The sequence below is a fragment of the Danio aesculapii genome, chromosome 11 (assembly GCF_903798145.1).
Source record: "Danio aesculapii chromosome 11, fDanAes4.1, whole genome shotgun sequence".
NCBI lineage: Eukaryota > Metazoa > Chordata > Actinopteri > Cypriniformes > Danionidae > Danio > Danio aesculapii.
Window position 1 is genome coordinate 45295623 of NC_079445.1, and position 20357 is coordinate 45315979.

Below are 20357 nucleotides of genomic sequence, written 5' to 3' on the forward strand. Positions count from 1 at the left end.
AATAAACACATGCATGACTGTAAATGCTGCATATCTGCTTTTACGCTCTATAATCTGTGCTTTGCATGCAGGACGGTCGGAATGTGCGGCATATATAGTGAACATTTACCGCATGCACAAACTCTTCTTTCAGACAGTGCACGAGTCAGAGCGCAACTAGTGATAAGAGCTGATGAGATAAGAGCTGATCGGGGATCAGACGTACCTGCTGTCGCGTTTACAGCTTGTTTCCCGCGACTTCATCATCAGTTGATGTTTGGAAGGAAACGGCAAGATCTCCTCCCATTGTGCGGCTTCAAAAAACTAGGACTGCAGTGCGCATGCGCCGACCTCTGCTGTGTGTTGTTGAACACAGAGCGCCCTCTGCTGGCTGATCACAGGCTGTTACTTTAAAAGTAGTAATTATATCGAGCATTGTTCATTTTATTTATTTAAATTAACCATTAATTATGTTTTATTAACGTCTACCACTACTCTAATCGTAAACCCAACCCTCACTGTAATGTAAAAATATTAATTATTGTTGTGCAGTTGTACACTAAATATTTGTTCATTTTTATATGTACTTTACTAAAGAATAGTGAAAATTATTAAAGTGAAAATCATTTTTAAAATTAAAAATAGACAAATAACTTAAAGTACAAGTAATAAAAGCCATAATCGTCATACTGTATATTATTATTTATGAAAGTTCCCTAATGGAAGAAACAACCTGAAAATTTTTAAGTAAATAAATGAATAAACAAATGCATTTAAGATTAAATTTATTTAAAAATACAATATATCTGTTTTATTAAGTCATATATTACTTAATGGCTTCACGGTGGCACAGTAGGTAGTGTTGTCGCCTCATAGCAAGAAGGTCGCTGGTTTGAGTCTCAGCTGGGTCAGTTGGCATTTCTGTGTGTAGTTTGCATGTTCTCCCCGTGTTGGCGTGGGTTTCCTCCGGGTGCTCCGGTTTCCCCCACAGTCCAAACACATGCGCTATAAGTGAATTGGGTAAGCTAAATTGTCCGTAGTGTATGAGTGTGAATGAGTGTGTATGGATGTTTCCCAATTATGGGGTGCAGCTGGACGGGCATCCGCTGCATAAATGCTGAATAAGTTGGCGGTTCATTCTGCTGTGGCGACCCCAGATTAATAAAGGGACTAAGCCGAAAAGAAAATGAATGAATGAATGAATATTACTTAATATTATTTTTCTATTATATAAATAAATTTGAATGTAATTAAATGTAAACAAATAGAAATAATGTAAATAAATGTATATAAATAATTACATTATATTGTTATATTTAATGTATATGTATTTTTACATATATTATTTATAAATTATAAATGTAGTTAAATGAATAATGTAAAAAAAAAATAAATAATGTAAACAAATGTAAATAAATTTATATAAATACATTGATATAAATAATTTATATAAATAAATGTCTAGAATATAAATATATGCATTTATTTATTTAACTTTTTCCTCCATGCCCTACGTTTAAAATATATATTAAATATCAGAAATTAAAAAAAAAATATTATATAATAAATTTGCTCTTGATAAAGAAGAGAATAAGCTGAGGAAAAATGAGCAATATAATAAATAATAATAATAATAATATAAATACACTTTAAAAATACCAGTAGCCTTCAATTTTTAATCCGAATCAAATTAACCTTTTGAGTCCATTGAACTTATATTATGTTGATCTGACTTTAAACAGCTTGAGTAACTTATAAAATTAAGTTACAATATGATTAACGTGGTTTAATAAGTTACAATGAACTAAAAACACACGTAGTCATGATCATATAATTGATCATATATATATATATATATATATATATATATATATATATATATATATATATATATATATATATATATATATATATATATATTACAGTGTATAGACCTAAATATATGTGTAAAAACATTCAAAAAATATGCCTAATAATATTTATAGATACTTTAGATCTTTATTGTATAGCTGGAAATATATAATCTTTTATTATCCCTGAAATACATACGACGGCTTAAATTAAATATATTTTTTATTGATCTGAGCCTCACAGTTACAAAATAAAGCCTACTTAGCATTTATTAAAAATAGATTTTAACTATAATAATGAATCGTCCTGTGGGCTGTAGATGTGGAGTTATTGTGTGCTTCAACTCCTCCCAGTGCAGTAAATCATCATTAACTCTCCGCTCCTCCTCCGACACCCGAAGCGAAACTCAACATCAAGTTTGACGCCGTACGAACACATACCAAGATTTCACAGGAATCACGTTATTTTCCGTCTAAATCGCTGTCAAAAGTTATTAAAAGAGCCTCAAGATCATGTTAGATTATTTCAGAAAACTGCGAGACTTCCGGAAGTGATTCCTCAGGTGAGTTTCTGCCTTCATGTCTAATAAATAACATTAATAATAAAAGTCATGTAGGCGAATGACCGGAAAGTAATTCAGATTGTATATCAGTTTCACTTGACGAATATCGAATTAAAAATGATCATAAAAGCGTGTTGTTCCTTTTATTTACATTTAGCCTACAATTGTTCAATTATAGCCTACAGCAAACGCCATTAATAAAAGCGAACCTTAAATGAGGCAAATATAAACAGCATATTTAAATATGTATCATCATTTCTGTATCATATAGTAGTAACAGTATCCTAATAACTGTTATTAGATTATAAATGAACGGCTTTAGGTGTTTTAAAACAATAAATATAATCAATATATGTATAAATATATCTCAGCTAAAACGTAAAAATGATATTGAATGTATTCTGAAATATTTGGCTATATTAACACATTTATATTTATTTATTTAAAATAAAAAATCCGCAAAAAGCATTTAATATATTCATTCATTTTCTTTTCATCTTAGTCCCTTTATTAATCTGGGGACGCCTCAGCAGAATGAACCGCCAACTATTCCAGCATATGTTTTACATAGCAGATGCTGCAAACCATCACTGGAAAACATCCATACACACTCATACACACATACATACACTACAGATAATCTAGCTTATTCAGTTCACCTCATGTCTTTGGACTTGTGGGGGAAACCGGAGCACTCGGAGGAAACCCACACCAACATGGGGAGAACATGCAAACTCCACACAGAACTGACCCAGCCGGGACTCGAACCAGCGACCTTCTTGCTGTGAGGCGATTGTGCTACCCACTGCGCCATTTCAAATGATTAAATATTACCAAGCGATTTCTCAAACGTAATTCAAATACTTTATTATTCATCATATCCTTCACTCTAAAAATGGCCTTGTTTGACCCAACATTGTGTTGTAACCCAGCATTTTTATAGCCAGTAATAATACCTGTAAATTTTGATTTAATGTATAATTCAACAAAATACTTATGAAATAATATGCATATTAATAAGTCAATAATAATATTTACATTAAATATATATACCATAATTAGTATGTTGCTACATATTATTTTGTAATACCAAATTTATATAATTTAGTAATAATGAGTACACTCTAAAATAAAAATGCAGGGTTGTTTTAATGCAACGTTGGGTCAAATATAGACAAACCCAATAATTGAGTTAAAAAGTGTCATTTAATTCAACTTGAAAAACTTAACCCAATGTGTGATTGATTCATATTATATTTATATCAATATAGACATTGTATATGACACATATATGATATTTTAAATATTAAAATGACAGTTAGGATGACAGTAATATTCAATTAAATTAGGTAACAGCGTCTATAGTAATTTATCTGCAGTGGTGATTCTATAGTTGCCATGGTAACAGTGTCTATAGTAATTTATCTGCAGTGGTGATTCTATAGTTGCCATGGTAACAGTGTCTATAGTAATTTATCTGCAGTGGTGATTCTATAGTTGCCATGGTAACAGTGTCTATAGTAATTTATCTGCAGTGGTGATTCTATAGTTGCCATGGTAACAGTGTCTATAGTAATTTATCTGCAGTGGTGATTCTATAGTAATTTATCTGCTGTGGTGATTCTATAGTTGCCATGGTAACAGTGTCTATAGTAATTTATCTGCAGTGGTGATTTTATAGTTGCCATGGTAACAGTGTCTATAGTAATTTATCTGCGGTGGTGATTCTATAGTTGCCATGGTAACAGTGTCTATAGTAATTTATCTGCGGTGGTGATTCTATAGTTGCCATGGTAACAGTGTCTATAGTAATTTATCTGTGGTGGTGATTCTATAGTTGCCATGGTAACAGTGTCTATAGTAATTTATCTGCGGTGGTGATTCTATAGTTGCCATAGTAACAGTGTCTATAGTAATTTATCTGCAGTGGTGATTCTATAGTTGCCATGGTAACAGTGTCTATAGTAATTTATCTGCGATGGTGATTCTATAGTTGCCATGGTAACGCAGCATCTATAGTAATTGATCTGCTGTGGTGATTCTATAGTTGCCATGGTAACACAAAGACTATAGTAATTGATCCGCTGTGGTGGTTTTATAGTTGCCATGTTAACACAGCGACTCCAAATATAGACAAACCCAACAATTGGGTTAGAAAGTGTCATTTAAATCAACTTAACCCAATGTCCGATTGATTCATATTTAACCAAATATTTGATTAAAACAACCCATCATTTTCAGAGTGTGTGAATTAATTCATGTTTTATCGCAATATAGACATTGTATATGACACATATATGATATTTTAAATATTAAAAAGGCAGTTAGGATGACAGTAATAATAAATTAAATTAAATTAAAAATGATTTAATTTAATTTAAATAATCCAGTGTTCTCTGTTTGTAACTTAATAGACACACACACGCACAGATGCCTATTCTTGGTCTTATAAGTAAAGTGACAGGAAACATTTGAATCAGATTATCAGTGATAAAGCTGTGCTCGTCTCTGAATGACTCTTCATGCCAGTATTTAATAACTTACTCCTTCTCCCTCACTTTTAACGACTTTATACATTTGCAATGAAAACCGATGAAGCATCACTTTCTCAACCCGTCAAGCTTTGAAACACAGAATGGTGATCTATATTGAATAAAGGTTGATGTTCTGTGTAAGTGCTTGCATGGCAGAAGCTCTCAGTTGTGGTCTGAAGTTTTGCACAAGCTGCAGATTTCTGGCACACACAGATAAAGAGTCATAATGCAGTGTGTCCTATTTAGGGACTCTGCATGGGTGGATGTTACACAGAAAACACCGCTGACCTCTTTCTGCTGTACCTGGTCACTGACAGCTTTCAGAAGTCATCATGCTGTAGTTTCTGTCAGTGTGTGAAGAAGTTATACGTAATTAACATACGTTTAATCTTCAACAAGCTCAATCTATATAATGTAGCGCACTTTAGATGTAACAAATTCTTTTTAAGTGACTTTTAAAGGTCTGTTTTTCCAGAACTTTCACTTTCTCTGTTCCTCTAACCTTTTGAGCAAGGTTCCTTTGATCTTCTCTCACCACATGGAAAATACTATAGTCATTTATAGTAAAAACCATTGTGCTTTTAGAACCACACTATTGTTAAGCACTTCAGTTAATCTGTTGCGGTGATTCTATAGTTGCCATGGTTACACGGCGACTATAGTAATTTATCTGCTGCGGTAATTTCTCTGCCATGGTACATACAGCAACTATAGTGATAGATCTGTAGTGATTCTACCGTTTCCATGGTAACAAAGTGACTATAATAATTTATCTGCTGTGGTGATTCTATAGTTGCCATGGAAACATAGCTACTATAGCAATTTATCTGCACTGGCGATTCTATAATTGCCATGGTAACACAGCAACTATAGTAATTTATCTACAGTGGTGATTCTATAATTGCCATGGTAACACAGCGACTAAAGAAATTGATCTACTGGGGTGAATCTATAGTTGCCAGGGTAACACAATATCTATTGTAATTTATCTGCAGGGGTGATTCTATAATTGCCATGGTAACACGGCGACTATAGAAATTGGTCTACTGTGGTGGTTCTATAGTTGCCAGGGTAACACAGTGTCTGTTGTAATTTATCTGCAGTGGTGGTTCTATAATTGCCATGGTAAAATTGCGACTATATTAATTTATCTGCAGTGGTGATTCTATAGTTGCCATGCTAACACTGACAATAGCAATTAATCTGCTGTGGGGATTGTATAGTTACCATGGTAACACAGCATCTATAGTAATTGATCTGCTGTGGTGATTCTATACTTGCCATGGTAACAGTGTCTATAGTAATTTATCTGCAGTGGTGATTATATAGTTGCCATGGTAACACGGCGACTATACTAATTGATCTGTTGTGGTGATTCTTTAGTTGCCATGGTAACACAGCATCTCTAGTAACTGATCTGCTGTGGTGATTGTATAGTTGCCATGTTAACACAGCATCTATAGTAATTGATCTGCTGTGGTGATTCTATAGTTGCTATGGTAACAGTGTCTATAGTAATTTATCTGCAGTGGTGATTATATAGTTGTCATGGTAACATGGCGACTATAGTAATTGATCTGCTGTGGTGATTCTATAGTTTCCATGGTAACACAACGACTATAGTAATTGATCCGCTGTGGTGATTCTATAGTTGCCATGGTAACACAGCAACTATAGTAGTTTATCTGCAGTGGTGATTCTATAGTTGCCATGGTAACACAGTGACTTTTGCAATTTATCTGTTGTGGTGATTCTATAGTTGCCATGCTAAAACGGTGTCTATAGTAATTTATCTGCTGTGGTGATTCTATGGTTGCCATGGTAACATTGTCTATAGTAATTTATCTGCAGTGGTGATTCTACAGTTGCCATGGTAACACGGCGACTATAGTAATTGATCTGTTGTGGTGATTCTATAGTTTCCATGGTAACACAGCATCTATATCAAATGATCTGCTGTGGTGATTCTATAGTTGCCATGGTAACAAGGCGACTATAGTAATTGATCTGTTGTGGTGATTGTATAGTTGCCATGGTAACACAGCATCTATAGTAATTAATCGGCTGTGGTGATTCTATAGTTGCCATGGTAACACAGTGACTATAGCAGTTTATCTGTTGTGGTGATTCTATAGTTGCCATGGTTACACAGCAACTAGGAAACGTTGTGGCATATCAAACGCAGCCCGAGGTGTGCATATTACGGATCCCAGAGCCACATATGAGTCTGTGTTCTCCTGATGACGCAGATGCTCATCAGGTCCAGATAAACAACCTAAAGTACATGCAAATGCTCAGAGCATGCCCTGTTATTCACACAACAGTCTGCTTTGTGTTCTGATTGGCCTTTAGTCCACAGGGGTTTTACACTCACATAATTTACACAAGAACAAGGAAACAATCAGGTTCAAGGTATGCCCATTTCCACATACCTGATCTCTTATTGTTCCGCTATGCCTAGGTATACCCAGATTTTCTTTATTGCATTTTCTCAATGCAATATAATTTCCCTATATTTTTAATGCATTTCTTCTTTAATTTCAGACAGCTGTCCCACATGGCCCACAGCAGCGATCAGTACACATCTCTGAACTCTCCAGAGGAGAACGACGAAACCAGGAGCCAAGAGTTTGAGTCAGACGTCCCTCTCAACCATTCCACAACCGTACCACAACCTCCACACAACGTTCACCAGCGCACCAATGCTATCCCCTCTCATCAGCATCCGTCTGCATCATTCATCCATCAGACGCCGTTCCCCAGCTGGGCCGATCTGAAGGCTTCTCCTCAAAGTCTGCCGTCGGCGCTCTACCACACGCTCTCAGACAGCGGCTCATTTTTTCCCAGCAGGCCTCACTCTCTGCCCGGCAGCTGCAGCCCGAGTCTCGTGAGTCTGGAACATCCCAGATCTCTGCACTCGTTCCTGCATTCAGGCCACTTTTACCATCATCCGCCGCCGCCGCTGTCGTATCCTGACACGTACATGCGTCCGCCGTGCTGCGCTCAGTGCCGTCCAGTGCCTCAACAACAAATCTACAGACCCTCAGGTGAGAAACGCCTCAGGGAATATTACTGCTTTTATTTAGCATGCATTACATTGATCATTGGTGACAGTGATATTATATTGCTGTTACTGTGTGTTTCAGTGACCAACTTGGTTCTTTAACCTTTGTGTACTGTTCAGATTGACTCCCCTTTGGTTATGTTGGGGCTGCTTTTGCACCATTGACTTCCATTATAATCACATTTTTTGATTGCTGGTGGTTTACCCTGTTGGGAAGTGGCAAAATGTGTAATCCCTGCTGAAAAAATCCAGCTTAAACCAGCCTAGGCTGGTTGGCTGGTTTAGCCGGTTGACCAGGCTGGTTTTAGAGAGGCTTTGGCCATTTCCAGTCTGGTTTCCAGCCCTTTCCAACCTAGTCTTAGCTGGTTAGGCTGGAAAATGACCAGCTAAATCCAGCTTGACCAGCCTGGTTTAAGCTGGACATAGCTGGTTTTGGCTGGGCTACCAGCCTGCCTAGGCTGGTCAAGCTGGTTTTAGCTGGTCATTTTCCAGCGTGACCAGCTAAGACCAGGCTGGAAATGGCTGGAAACCAGCCTGGAAATGGCCAAAACCCCTCTAAAACCAGGCTGGTCAACCAGCTAAAACCAGCCAACCAGCCTAGTCAGGTTTAAACAGTTTTTTTCAGTAGGGATATTTACTGTAGATCATCATCAGCTGTCAGCATTAACCCTGCAGATCGGCCTGTGCTGAAGACGTTCAGTCTTTTATATGGAGTAAAACAGCAGATTATAATGTGTGTGAATAAACACACTTACTGTGTTTACTGTGTTCTGAGAGCTGAGGACATAATTTTGACATAGCAAGGCAAGTGCGCAAAGGTCTCAGACTCATACACACACACACACACACACACACACACACATGCACACTATACTCCATATAGAAGGCAGAAACGAACCTTTTTGCACTGCATCAACAGTAAACTGACACATCATCCCTCTTCCCAACAGGAAAAACCAGCAACAGTCAAGTATGCATGATTATATGCTGTCATGGCTTTTCAATCAATAAATGTGATTATAATGGAAGTCAATGGGGCAAAACAGGACCAACATAACCAAAGGGTAGTCCATTTGCCCAGAGTGTATTGTTGAGTTTTTGAAAATTTCCAAAGCATTTTCCCGAAATTTGTGTCAAAATAAGATTCATCAGCAATAATCATCACATTTGCTGAAGCACAGTTGAGGTTGTGGCTAAATTAAGACTCAAAATCAGCCCAGAGTGGATGACAATGACCCAACAGCACATAAAGGTTAAAAGTAAAACTACTGAGGCCTTAAACTGAAAGTATAAGTGTTCCAAAGTGCACAAAAAGAGGTCAGAAACTACACTCAATCTCTTTTGCAGTCTCTTTTGGCAGGGGCGTAACTTCCACTCGGGACAGGGGGGACATTTTGATGATTTCTTTAACTATGCGTCATCACTACCACAGAGGAACATGACAGAGCAGGTGTCAGTTATGGTTCAGTGTTGATTCAGTTTGGTTCAGTGTTGATTTGGTTGAGTGCTGATTCAGTTTGGTTCAGTGTTGATTTGGTTCAGTGCTGATTCGGTTAGTTTCAGTGTTGATTTGGTTGAGTGCTGATTCAGTTTGGTTGAGTGTTGATTCAGTTTGGTTCAGTGTTGATTCAATTTGGTTCAGTGTTGATTGAGTTTGGTTCAGTGCTGATTCAGTTTGGTTCAGTGCTGATTCTGTTTGGTTCTGTGTTGATTTGGTGCAGCGTTGATCGAGTTTGGTTCTGTGTTTATTTGGTTCAATGTTGATTGAGTTTGGTTCTGTGTTGATTTGGTTCAATGTTGATTGAGTTTGGTTCAGTGTTGATTGAGTTTGGTTCAGTGTTGATTTGGTTCAGTGCTGATTCAGTTTGGTTCAGTGTTGATTTGGTTCAGTGTTGATTCAGTTTGGTTCAGTGTTGATTTGGTTCAGTGCTGATTCAGTTTGGTTCAGTGTTGATTTGGTTCAGTGTTGATTCAGTGTTGATTTAGTGTTGATTGAGTTTGGTTCTGTGTTGATTCAGCATTGATTCAGTTTGGTTCAGTGTTGATTTGGTTCAGTGTTGATTTATTTCAGTGCTGATTGAGTTTGGTTCTGTGTTGATTGAGTTTGGTTCTGTGTTGATTCAGTTTGGTTCAGTGTTGATTCAGTTTGGTTCAGTGTTAATTCAGTTTGGTTCAGTGTTGATTGAGTTTGGTTCAGTGTTGATTCAGTTTGGTTCAGTGTTGATTTGGTTCAGTGTTGATTTGGTTCAGTGCTGATTGAGTTTGGTTCTGTGTTGATTGAGTTTGGTTCTATATTGATTCAGTTTGGTTCAGTGTTGATTTGGTTCAGTGTTGATTTGGTTCAGTGCTGATTGAGTTTGGTTCTGTGTTGATTCAGTTTGGTTCAGTGTTGATTCAGTGTTGATTCAGTTTGGTTCAGTGTTAATTCAGTTTGGTTCAGTGTTGATTGAGTTTGGTTCTGTGTTGATTCAGCGTTAATTCAGTTTGGTTCAGTGTTGATTCAGTTTGGTTCAGTGTTAATTCAGTTTGGTTCAGTGTTGATTGAGTTTGGTTCAGTGTTAATTCAGTTTGGTTCAGTGTTGATTGAGTTTGGTTCAGTGTTGATTCAGTGTTGATTCAGTTTGGTTCAGTGTTAATTCAGTTTGGTTCAGTGTTGATTCAGTTTGGTTCAGTGTTAATTCAGTTTGGTTCAGTGTTGATTGAGTTTGGTTCAGTGTTGATTCAGTGTTGATTCAGTTTGGTTCAGTGTTGATTGAGTTTGGTTCAGTGTTGATTCAGTGTTGATTCAGTTTGGTTCTGTGTTGATTCAGTTTGGTTCAGTGTTAATTGAGTTTGGTTCAGTGTTGATTGAGTTTGGTTCAGTGTTGATTCAGTGTTGATTCAGTTTGGTTCAGTGTTGATTGAGTTTGGTTCAGTGTTGATTCAGTGTTGATTCAGTTTGGTTCTGTGTTGATTCAGTTTGGTTCAGTGTTAATTGAGTTTGGTTCAGTGTTGATTGAGTTTGGTTCTGTGTTGATTCAGTTTGGTTCAGTGTTAATTGAGTTTGGTTCAGTGTTGATTGAGTTTGGTTCAGTGTTAATTCAGTTTGGTTCAGTGTTGATTGAGTTTGGTTCTGTGTTGATTCAGTGTTGAATCAGTTTGGTTCTGTGTTGATTCAGTTTGGTTCAGTGTTAATTGAGTTTGGTTCAGTGTTGATTGAGTTTGGTTCAGTGTTAATTCAGTTTGGTTCAGTGTTGATTGAGTTTGGTTCTGTGTTGATTCAGTGTTGAATCAGTTTGGTTCAGTGTTGAAGTATAGAAGGTCAGGAGGCCGTGAGTGTGAGTAAATGATGGACTCTATAATATCTGCACTTTTGCTTTATTTTACAGGCCTGACTCAGTACAGACAAGTGGACACACACTTTTCTGAAAAGTGAGTCTTTCAGCAGCTACTGAACACTAATATCAACAAATACAACATTAGAAGTATTACTTGTAATAATAATTAATGTTGTTGTTATTAATGATAATAATAATATAATACTGTTGACCTGTAGAGTTTTCACTTGTTCCTGTGGTATTTTAATCACAAGAAGGCATTCTCCATACACAAATACAGAGTGTTAAAACAATAAATAATCTAATAATTATATCAAAGGTATTAAAATAAATAAATATTACATTATATTAGTTATTATATTCAGAATATGAGTTCTACAATCGTCTTGTATCAAACATTTTTCTGCATACATTAACATTTTCTGTCTGCTTTTCTGCATGTGTTTGTGTGTGTGTACAGTATGTGTGTATACGTATGTATGTGTATGTATGTGTGTGTGTGTGTGTGTGTGTGTGTGTCTATGTCTGTGTGTATATGTACGTATGTGTAAGTGTGTGTGTGTGTGTGTGTGTGTGTGTGTGTGCATATGTGTTTATGTGAATATTCAAATAAATTCAATATATGTATGTGTGTGTGTGTGTGCTTTTAGTGCTCATGCATCTCTAAACTCCAGACCGGTGGCCAACCAGAGCATCACACACCTGCCACAGGATCAGAGTGAGTTCTACTTCCTGTCTGCCGTTTAACACACAATCCACTCATTTCTCTGATCCCCGTGTGTGTGTGTGTGCGTGTGTGTGTGTGTGTGTGTGTTTCTGCATGCAGGGAAAGTGTTTGTGACATACGAGGCGGACAGTGAAGAGCATCTGAAGGAAATCATCAAGTTTGTCTCTCTGCTGAGGAACAACGGCTTCGACACACACGTACAGCAAGAACACACACTATTAAAGGGACAGTTCACACTGACAATGACAAGTTACTCACTATTCACTCTACATTTACTCTGTTTACTCCAGTGGTGCAAAGAGGCTGAACTACACATGAATATTCCTCAAATACACATTCATTTATTTGTCACATGCAGTGAAATGCCGACACGACCACTCGTGACCTTCAATAATAAATACAATAACCAATAAACATGAACAACAATAGAATCTAAATTATGGAGAAACAGAAGGTTTGCAGGGCGGCACAGTGGCTCAGTGGTTAGCACTGTGGCCTCACAGCAAGAAGGTCACTGGTTCAAGTCCTGGCTGGGTCCGTTGGTGTTTCTGTGTGGAGTTTGCATGTTCTCCCCGTGTTGGCGTGGGTTTCCTTTGGGTGCTCTGGTTTCACCCACAATCCAAACACATGCTCTATAGGGGAATTGATGAACTTAATTGGCTGTAGCGTATGAGTGTGTGTATGGGTGTTTCCCAGTACTGGGTTGGAGCTGGAAGGGCATCCGCTGTGTAAAACATATGCTAGATAGGTTGATTTCGCTGTGGTGACCTCTGATAAATAAAGGAAGTAAGCTGAAGGAAAGTGAATGAATGAATAAAGGTTTTGAAAATAGTAAAGAGTTCATAAATGAGAGATGTGTAATTTTTGGGTGAACCGTCCCTTTAAAGGTCTTCATGTTCAGTGTTCAGATGTGCTGAAAGTGTGTTTTGTGTGTGCAGATCGATGTTTTCGAGCAGCAGCTCAACAGCATCAGTAAAATCGACTGTATGGAGCGATATCTCAATGAGGTGCGTGTAAACTAAGGTTATTGTAGTTTTGCAAGGAACATATAATCAGTGGAAAAAAATACGTAAATAAATATAAATTATATTTAAAAATACAGTTGAAGTCAGAATTATTAGCCCCCCCACTGCATCTTTTTTCCCAATTTCTGTTTAACCAGAGAGATTTTGTTTAACACATTTCTAATCATAATAGTTTTAATAACTCATCTCTAATAACTGATTTATTTTCTCTTTGTCATGATGACAGTAAATAATATTAGACTAGATATTCTTCAAGACACTTCTATATAGCTTAAAGTGACATTTAAAGGCTTAACTATAACAGTGGTTTGTTCTGGAGACAATCCAAAACAAATATTGCTTAAGGGGGCTAATAATATTGACCTTAAAAGGGCTTCAAAAAATTAAGAACTGCTCTTATTCTAGCCGAAATAAAAGAAATCAGACTTTCTCCAGAAGAAAAAATATTAGAGGAAATACTGTGAGAAATTCCTAAATCTGTTCAACATCATTTGGGAAACATTTAAATAATTTTAAAAAAATTCAGAGAAGGGCGAATAATTCTGACTTCAGCTGTATATATACACATGCACACACACTACCGCTCAAATGCTTGGGGCAGTAGGATTTTTAAATGTTTTAAATTAAGCTTCTCCTGCTCACCGTGGCTGCATTTATTTCCTCATAAATACACTACACATTGTAAAATTGTGAAGTGTTATTGCACTATAAAAGAACTGTTCAAAAGTAGATTATAATTTAATTTAATAATTTATTCCAGTGATTTAAATGATGAGTTTTCAGCTTCATTACTCCAGTGTTTAGAGTCACATGATCCTTCAGAAATCACTCTAATATTAATAATAATAATAATAATAATAATAATAATAATAATTATTATTATTATTATTATTATTATTATTATTATTATTATTATTATTATTATTATTATTATTATTATTAATAGTAATTTAATAAATGCCACCTTGATGAACAGAATAATTTTCTTAAATAGTTAAATATTTATAAATAATTTATATAACTGCTTTCTTATTGTATGTAGTTTCAAATTAAATTATTACTCCACTCATTACTGCATTTATTACTATTACTATTAATAATAACAATTAATATTAGAGTGATTTCTGAAGGATCATGTGACTCTAAACACTGGAGTAATGAAGCTGAAAATTCATCATTTAAATCACAGGAATAAATTATTAAATTAAATTATAATCTACTTTTGAACAGTTCTTTTATAGTGCAATAACACTTCACAATTTTACAATGTGTAGTGTATTTATGATGAAATAAATGCAGCCTCGGTGAGCAGGAGAAGCTTAATTTAAAATATTTAAAAATCCTACTGCCCCCAAGCATTTGACCAGTAGTGTGTACAGATAAAGTCAGAATTATTAGCCCCCTTTGAATGTTTTCTTCTTTTTTAAATATTTCCCAAATGATGTTTAACAGAGCAGGGAAATGTTCACAGTATGTCTGATGTTCTTCTGGAGAAAGTCTTATTTGTTTTATTTCGGCTAGAATAAAAGCAGTTTTTAATATTTTAAACCCATTTTAAGGTCAATATTATTAGCCCCCTTAAGTTATATTATTTTTCCAATAGTCTACAGAACAAACCATCATTATACAATAACTTGCCTAATTACCCTAACCTGCCTAGTTAACCTAATTAAGTGTCACTTTAAGCTGTATAGAAGTGTCTTGAAGAATATCTAGTCTAATATTATTTACTGTCATCATGACAAAGAGAAAATAAATCAGTTATTAGAGATGAGTTATTAACACTATTATGATTAGAAATGTGTTGAAGGAATCTGCTCTCTGTTAAACAGAAATTGGGGGGAAAAATAAACAGGGGGGCTAATAATTCTGACGTCAACTGTATATCTCAAGTGATATTTACTGGAGCAAGCAAATTTTCACAGTATTTCCTATATGATTTTTTTCTTCAGGAGAAAGTCTTGTTGTTTATTTTGGCTAGAATAAAAGTTTGTTTTTCATTTGTGCAGAAAGATTACCTGATCATCATCATCATCAGTCTGAGATATTATGAGACGATCTGCAGTGGAAACATCAGCGTGGAGAGCGACGAGAGGACCAGCAACACTGTGTACATCCACAAGCAGGTCTGAAAAACACAACAATAATGACACCACTAATAATAAAAAGCATTCTTATTATTCTGTGAAAACGTTTAGATGTGTAAGGTCCAGCCAGTTAGTCCAATGACGGTGTCTACTGGTGGACGAAGGTTCACAGCATGTTCGGTCTTTCCAGTGCACAATGTTGATTTACTCTAAACATAACTCATATCTGACTCCAATTTTAGTGTGAGGTGGTTTAGAACATTAATATATTATCCTCGTTTCATCTGACTCCATTTATAAAACATTAATAAGATTATTTTGTTTCTTTTAATATTATTTTAAGTTATGATTGAATATTCTCTTCAGTTCATTATTGTATGTTATTCTCGTTCATTCAGATTCCTATAACATCCTGAGTCTTGTACTAGCCGAGTATACAATCTCTTAAACACAAGCATGTCAGTCTTGGTCACTAAACAGTGGTGATTAACTGGTATCCTAAAAATCAGATGAGGATATTTTTATGTGGTCCCCATAGATCTGCTATCTACTAAATCCAACAGAGCTATTAGGTCATATTATGATCATTACTATAGAATTAAGCAGACCAATCTTACTTAAACTATTAGTAACTTTGAGTAATCACTATACGATCCAAATAGTATTATAAGTTTAAAGATGAAGGTCTATCCTCTTAGATAACATTTTACAGTCTAAGTATGCATGAATTAATGCCAATGTGTTAGTTGGAGCTCTAAGAACAGCATGCCACGCTGCTCCGTCTACCATGTTTTAGTACGTTACTAACCTGTACAGGGGCTTGTGGTGTTATGGACTTAACATAATCTAGTAGAGATAATAATACGAACTCTGTTTGAATACTTCAAAACATAATATATTTGTCTGGTAAATGTGTATTATGCTAATTCATTCAGTCAATTCATAAACGATCAATATAAGACATCAAATCATCAAAGATAGATCCAAGATTAAAAGATGCATAGCCTGAAACATGAAGTTCCACGCTATGGGCTGATCTGGGTAACAGAATCGCCCAGAACATTTAGAAACTTTCCCTTAAGTAGTCAGTCCAAGAATCACCTGGAGGAAAAGGGTGTGTAGAATAACAAAAGGCATTTGCATTTAGTGGAAGAGTTTCTGCCTATAGGAAAGGCACACCCTTCGCAGTGGTTCAACAGATACCTGAAGTTATACATCTGTTGTTTTGATTATGTCTATTTCTGAGGGAATGAGACCAGTCGCACTGAGACATTTCAAATGATATCAAACATGATAGATAAAATCTCTTGGATTGATATAAAACATTCATACTTTAACATGACCATTCTGTGTGAGTAGAGTGAAACGGGGCTGAGTGACCAAGGGGGGGTTTCGGGAGATGTTTCAAATGTAAATGGAGGAAAGGAGGGGAGCTAGTTTTCCCGCCTTCCCACCTGGTGGGTTGTGGAGCCGATCGTCTCTGTGTTTTCAGCTCATATTTGAGTTGTCAAAGACATCAAAGTATTCGTGGTATCTCAAGTCTTACAGATGATTCCAAGAATTTAGCATGAACATGCCATGTAATATTTGCACAAATACTATGCACTACATGTACCAATAATATATGCAAAATACATATATAATACTAGTATACAGTTACTATAGTATTATACAGTAAAATAAGAATGTGAAAATGAAAAAAAATGAGCATGCAATGTAAATATTTTAATATGCACAAAAAACTTCATGCTTTTAAATAATAATAATAATAATAATAATAATAATAATAATAATAATATAAAAAAATAAAAATAATAATAATAATAAAAATAATAATAATAATAATAAATAATAATAATAATAATAATAATAATAATAATAATAATAATAACAATGCAACCAAGAATAAAATTTATATGCATTGTAATATTTTAATATGCACAAAAAACTTAATGCACTTAAATAATAATAATAATAATATTAATAATAATAATAATAATAATGCAACCAAGAATAAAACTTTGTATGCATTATAATATTTTAATATGCACAAAAAACTTCATGCACTTTAATAATAATAATAATAATAATAATAATAATAATAACAACAATAACAATAACATGACAACAAAGAAGAAAAATTAGCTAGCAATGTAATATTTTAATATGGACAAAATACCTCATGCACATAAATATTAGTAATAATAATAACAACATGGGAACCAAGAAGAAAAAGCAACATGCATTGTAATATTTTAATAAGCACAAAGTACGTAATGCAATAAAATAATTAAATAAAAAAATATATAAACAAATAGTGATTTTATAAAAAATATAATAAAACATGACTAAATGAGCACAAAGTTCTTAATGCATGAAATTAATAAAATAAAAGCATAAATAATATAATTATTTTATAAAATATAATATTATACTATGCACAAAATATTTAATAATAATAACAACATGACAACAAAGACGAAAATGAGCTAGCAATGTAATATTTTAACAAGGACAGAGTATGCGATGCATTGAAATAATAATGAAATAAAATCTAATAAATACATATATAATATTTATTGCAAATAAAATGTTGCATGAATTAAAAGAATTACTAATATTAATAGTAAGCATAATTAATATTATAAATATAAATATGAATACTTTTATACTAGTTACCTTTATGGTGACATTTAATATTTTATTTGAAGTTCTATGATGTGTGCATTAAAAATAATAATAATTAGACTTTATTATAATAATAATAATAATAATAATAACAATAATAATAATAATAATAATAATAATAAAACAATAAAAAATAATAATAAAAAAAATAATAATAATCATAATAATTAAAAAAATTATAATAAATATTAATAATAATAAATAAATAATAATAATAAATAAATAATAAATAAAAAAAATTATAATAATAAAATAATAATAATAAATAATAATAATAATATAAAATAATAATAATAATAATAATAAAATAATAATAATAAATAATAATAATAAAAAAATTAATAATAATAGTAATAATAATAATAAACGATAAAAAATAATAATAAATAATAATAAATAAAAAAAAATAATAAAAATAAATATTAATAATAATAATAAAAATATATATATAATAATAATAAAAAATAATGATAATAATAATAATAATAATAATAATAATAATAACAATAGCAAGTAGATCATTGGCATGCAATGTGATATTTCTACAACAAAAATGCGTGCATTAAAATATCTATTATATAAATTACATTTATTATAATTATTATAATTATTTTATTATTTAAAAAAATGTATCGCTGCTCATAACTTTCATTTATTCATTCATTTTCCTTCGGCTTAGTCCTTTATTTATCTGGGGTCACCAAAGCGGAATGAACTGCCAACTATTCCACTATATGTTTTATGCAGCAGATGCCCTTTCTGCCGCAAGCCAGTACTGGGAAACACCCATACACACTCATTCACACTCATACACTACGGCCAATTTAGTTAATCAATTCCCCTATAGCGCATGTGTTTGGACTGTGGGGGACACCGGAGCACCCGGAGGAAGCCCACGTCAACACGGGGAGAACATGCAAACTCCACACAGAAACGCCAACTGACCCAGCCGGGATTTAAACCAGAGACCTTGCTGTAAGTCCACAGTGCTAACCACTGAGCCACCAGGCCGCCGTATTTATTTTCACTGTGATAAGTACAGTGCATTCTGCTATTTACATGCATGGTGAATAAAACGTTTATTGAAGTGTTCTTAACTCTACTGCTTCTGTTCATGAGCTGTTATTCAGTGCCTCTGCGTGTGTGTTTTTCTCCATCAGCTGCAGAACGAGTTCATTCAGAACGGCTGCAGGAACTACAGGTTCATTCCTATCCTGTTCCCGGGGGCCAAAAAGGTTGGTGAGACCGTTTTCACTAACCGGTTAATCTGGTCTGAGTAGGACTGTCCTGTAAACAGCTGTCTCCTGTTGTTGTTTTTCAGTGTTACGTCCCAGCGTGGCTCCAGAACACACACGTTTACAGCTGGCCGGCGGACCGGGACGATATTCTGCGCAGGTTAATGAGAGTGGAGAAATACAGGCCTCCACCAGTGGGATCCCTGCCTGCTATCTTCTCCATCCCACTGTAGAGGAAAACACACACACACACACGCCATACACACATGCTTTTATTATTTGGCATTGTATTCAGGTCGAGAGCAGGGTTTAATAGATTTTCTTTTTATAATTAAAGTAATATTAAAGTAATAGTTAATGAAAATAATGAAAACGTCCTGTTAATTTACTCACCTTCGGGTCATCCAAGATGTTACTGACTTTTTGGTCCCACTTTATACCTTTACTAATAAGTTCTTACATCAAAATATAAATACAATGTACTTAAATAATGTATTGCAGAACACTTGTGGGGGTCTTGAGGTGGGATACGGGTCAGTTTCGGTGGTATGGGTAGGTTCAGATTAAATACATATTATTTAAGGCCACCTAATATAAAGTGGGACCTCCTTTTATTCTTCAGTAGAGTATTAAAGAAGAGTTTGAGCTCAATCTGTGGTTCTTGGTCATTCATATAATGGCAGTGAAGGGTGCAAAATATGAATTACTTTACATTATTAGTGCATTTATATATTATTTACAAGGGTGTGAAGCACATGTTTTAATATCCCTTAGCTGGACTTGAAATAATAATAAAAATATAACAAAAAATAAATATGCATTTGAACACCCCTATTACGGATCATACCACTGTAAATGCATGACTGCACACAGTGTTTTAACCAAATAATAATAGTTGATCTGGCATGATTGAGTTTGTGTCTGATCACTGTGAATGTGTCAGTATAAAGAAACAGTAGCAGATTATCCTCTCAATATTGTTTTATAGTAGTTTTGCATTGAATACATAAATATGCACATTTAGTCAGTGTTACAGTTCTCAATTTTGTTGCTTTTTCCTATTTTTGAATCCTTTTCATTGTATTTTCTGAATATATTTCATGAGTTAAAGACTTAAATCTAATGAAGAATGCAGTAATAATACATCACTTTATTATTATTATTATTTTTAAAACTACTTTGTATAAAAAGTGACTGGCTTTTAGCTTTTATGTTCTTTTAAACCATGTTTAATATTTACAATATTATAAACATGTTTTCTGAATTAAATCTAATAAAATATTTAATA

General features: G+C 34.2%; 2 protein-coding genes across 2 annotated transcripts in view; one reads left to right on the forward strand and one right to left on the reverse strand.

Annotated features, from left to right (window-relative positions):
* The window catches only part of LOC130236936 (CLIP-associating protein 1), a 108718-nt gene extending 108438 nt beyond the window's left edge, over positions 1-280 (reverse strand). The window contains exon 1 of the mRNA XM_056467692.1: positions 206-280. The gene's annotated coding sequence lies outside the window, so the exon portion shown is untranslated. The remainder of the gene's footprint in view (positions 1-205) is intronic.
* A 1941-nt stretch (positions 281-2221) lies between these two features.
* Positions 2222-20264, forward strand: traf3ip2b (TRAF3 interacting protein 2b). Its single transcript, XM_056468770.1, has 9 exons — positions 2222-2392; positions 7475-7973; positions 11359-11401; positions 11958-12025; positions 12134-12231; positions 12973-13041; positions 15069-15185; positions 18995-19069; positions 19156-20264. The coding sequence occupies exons 2-9, from the start codon at positions 7484-7486 to the stop codon at positions 19300-19302; spliced, it is 1107 nt and encodes a 368-aa protein (XP_056324745.1). The 5' UTR covers positions 2222-2392; positions 7475-7483; the 3' UTR covers positions 19303-20264.
* The last annotated feature ends 93 nt before the right edge of the window (positions 20265-20357 follow it).

Coding starts and splice junctions, on each gene's coding strand:
- traf3ip2b (XM_056468770.1), top strand. CDS start 7,484: ATGGCCCACAGCAGCGATCAGTACACATCTCTGAACTCTCCAGAGGAG. Junction 7,974..11,358: donor ACAAATCTACAGACCCTCAG/GTGAGAAACGCC, acceptor TTTATTTTACAG/GCCTGACTCAGTACAGACAA. Junction 12,026..12,133: donor ACACCTGCCACAGGATCAGA/GTGAGTTCTACT, acceptor TTCTGCATGCAG/GGAAAGTGTTTGTGACATAC.